Here is a 2,893-nt window from a genome sequence, read left to right as displayed (position 1 = left end):
CGTACGTACCTTACGTCCGTCTCCTCTCTCTCTCTCTCTCTCTCTTCTCTCTCTCTCTCTCTCTCTCTCTCTCTCTCTTTCTCTCTCTCTTTCTCACTCTCTTCTTCTCTTGTCTCCGGTTGTGGCGCGATCATGAAAAATCGTTCCCAGGGTGCTGCAAAGTGGTAGCCGTTTTTGCGAAACCACTTGTGAATTTGCGATGATGCAATTACCACTGGTGATTCCCGTATGAAGTCATCGTCGTTGTGTTACGCGCATGTTTAGGAATATCTATATTTAAATTTCTTCCGCAACACGTTCTCCGCGGAAGAGTGATAAACATTGTTATGCGCATTCAGTCATCACTAAAAAATCATGCATTAATAATGAACCAAAATTATGCGTTTAACTCTATATTGCGTGAGTAATATCTATAGAATATGACTAACTTTTGGTATGATTTAATCTTTTTACAGCAAAGATGAAACATCTTTGGCCGTTGCTGACGTGGATACTTCTATCTTCGTATCCGGTAAGAAGGCATTTCTCAAAAATTTCAATTCTTTTGCGAATAAAGAAAGTAATTAATTTTTGTTTTTTTTCTTTCTCCCATTCGACTTGCAATTGGAAGATTAATTAAATTAAATTAAATTCAACGTTAATTAAATTCAACGATACGCGTCTTTTGTCAAAAAAAATTAAACTTAATTTAAATTAGAATGTCAGAAAGCACAAAAATGTAATTGATAAATGATAAAGAAGATTGATAAATAATTGAAATATTTGATAACTAATAAAATTTATCTTGTGATTTTTCAGGCCGAATCTCGTAAAGGACTCGGCCATGGATCGAAGCGAGAAGTATTCTTCCTGAATCTCGAGGACGGCTACTTTGGCTGTCAAGTAAACGAGTCGACGGACGTCCTTCAGTTGCTCGAGCTTTCAAAGCTCTGTGACCATCGCGTCGATTGCTACCAAGGCGTGGACGAGCAGCGCAACAAGTTAAAGTGCACAGGTGAGCTATCTGACAAAAGAAGACATATCCTCTCGAAATAATTCGTCCGGAAATTACCAGAGTAACCCTGCGGTAAAATGATTATGTATCTCACGGTGACAGGAAAGGGTGATGTCGCACGACATTCACAATACACTGTCCTCAACGTTTCCGTTGTTTCTTCACGTCATGCCATCATTCTTGATGTCATTACAGTTCCTAAGTAATTTTCCTTCTCGCATCGTATATATAAACCGCAAGAACGTGTTAAGCATCACGTCTCGCCAAGTCAATTAAGGGGAATCTCTTCTCGCGTCATTATTTCATATTGTACCGAGTCACGCCTACGAGTTGTAATTAGCCGCAGAATTTTATTCTCATTTTCTATGGACGTTATCTTCCCGGTGAGACCATAATTGTCGTTGCCGAGCTGCCAATGAGCCAGTGGATCACGTTACTCGAATCTATCGAACGTATGCCGTGGCTTCACGGCTTGTAAGAAAAACTTCGATGTTCGACCGATGATTAGGTCTGGCGAGAGAAAATTGCGCGATTAGCCGATAGCTATATAGTATAATCGCAATTTATCTGCCCCTTTTTCTCGGATAATCTTACTTAATAGCTAACAAAAATGGCTCGTGCCTCTCATACAGGATATTTCTAAATCAGTATATCCTTTAACGCTGTTTCTAACGGATGAAATCATTAATTATTTATATCTATGTAAATAATTTTTTATTTACACATTAAGAAAGATAAAAATGCTTTGTATTTATTAATATTTTAATATGATTGATATTTTAATTTAAAAAAAATATATGTAGATTATTCAAAAATTTATATCAATATTAAATATTAATTAAGAATCGAGCTACGCATATATTTTTTTAGTGAAATATAATATTATTAATTTATTCGAATTTTTGCTAAAAATCTTACAGACGATTGTACAAAAGAAGACGGCACTAAATGTCAAAATGGTGTCTGTCTGGATTCGGTCTGTCACTGTAACGATGGATTCGGAGGATGTAACTGTCAAGTTCCAGGTTTGTGCAACTATTTATGTTATTATATTATTATTTAGTATGAAATTTTCTTATCAAATATTCATTTAATATATACATGTATTTTCTACTACATGCAAATCATTTGGATTAATTCGATGCAAGTATATTATCTGGCATATATTTTTCTACGCTTTTAAATCTACAATATACATAAGGAATAATTTATAATAATAAAACTGAATTAAAATTAAAAATTACAGATGAGAACGAGTGTAAATATCGACCCTGTGATATATTTGCCCACTGTACAAATACTCTTGGCAGTTTTCAATGTTCCTGCTTTCCCGGATACCAAGGCGATGGCTTTCATTGCGAGGGTAATTATCCTGTTGTTCGAATGCCCAGCTGTGCATCCGTTTCATTATTAACGATATTACATCTTTAGATATCAACGAATGTGACGATCCAGCGATTGCTAGGCGTTGCGTCGAGAATGCCGAGTGTTGTAATCTACCCTCGAACTTCTTATGTCAGTGCAAATCTGGCTACATCGGCAATGGTGAGGTGCATTGCGAGGATGTGAACGAATGTACGATACCAGGTGCATGTGGCGACAATACTGTGTGCCACAACATACCTGGTAATTACACCTGCACGTGTCAAGACGGATTTACGGGAGACCCGTTCAACAGTGTGAGTACATCGGTGAGATCAAGGATGTGCAGTCAAGAAAACGATAAGTTGGAGATTAAAGTGGATAATAACATGCCTGCGAGTCAATTGCCTTATCGCGGCAATTTTTTTCGAATATTTATATGACGATGAGGATATTAATCTTAATAATTATCGTTTATTTAAAATGATGGGCTTCTGGAGGATGCAAGCTAATCATGATATATATATATATATATAT

General features: G+C 36.4%; 1 protein-coding gene across 1 annotated transcript in view; it reads left to right on the top strand.

The window, feature by feature from the left end:
- LOC105623383 overlaps nt 1-2,893 on the top strand; it is a 105,092-nt gene that overhangs the window by 20,934 nt on the left and 81,265 nt on the right. Inside the window, exons 2-6 of the mRNA XM_012204777.1 lie at nt 456-511; nt 799-994; nt 1,915-2,019; nt 2,241-2,357; nt 2,426-2,773. Coding sequence (XP_012060167.1) covers nt 456-511; nt 799-994; nt 1,915-2,019; nt 2,241-2,357; nt 2,426-2,773 — 822 coding nt within the window. The remainder of the gene's footprint in view (nt 1-455; nt 512-798; nt 995-1,914; nt 2,020-2,240; nt 2,358-2,425; nt 2,774-2,893) is intronic.

This window comes from Atta cephalotes, assembly GCF_000143395.1.
Source record: "Atta cephalotes unplaced genomic scaffold scaffold00056, whole genome shotgun sequence".
NCBI classification, from domain to species: Eukaryota; Metazoa; Arthropoda; class Insecta; order Hymenoptera; family Formicidae; genus Atta; species Atta cephalotes.
The sequence above is the reverse complement of the archived record's forward strand: the minus strand, read 5'-3'. Positions and strand labels throughout refer to the sequence as shown.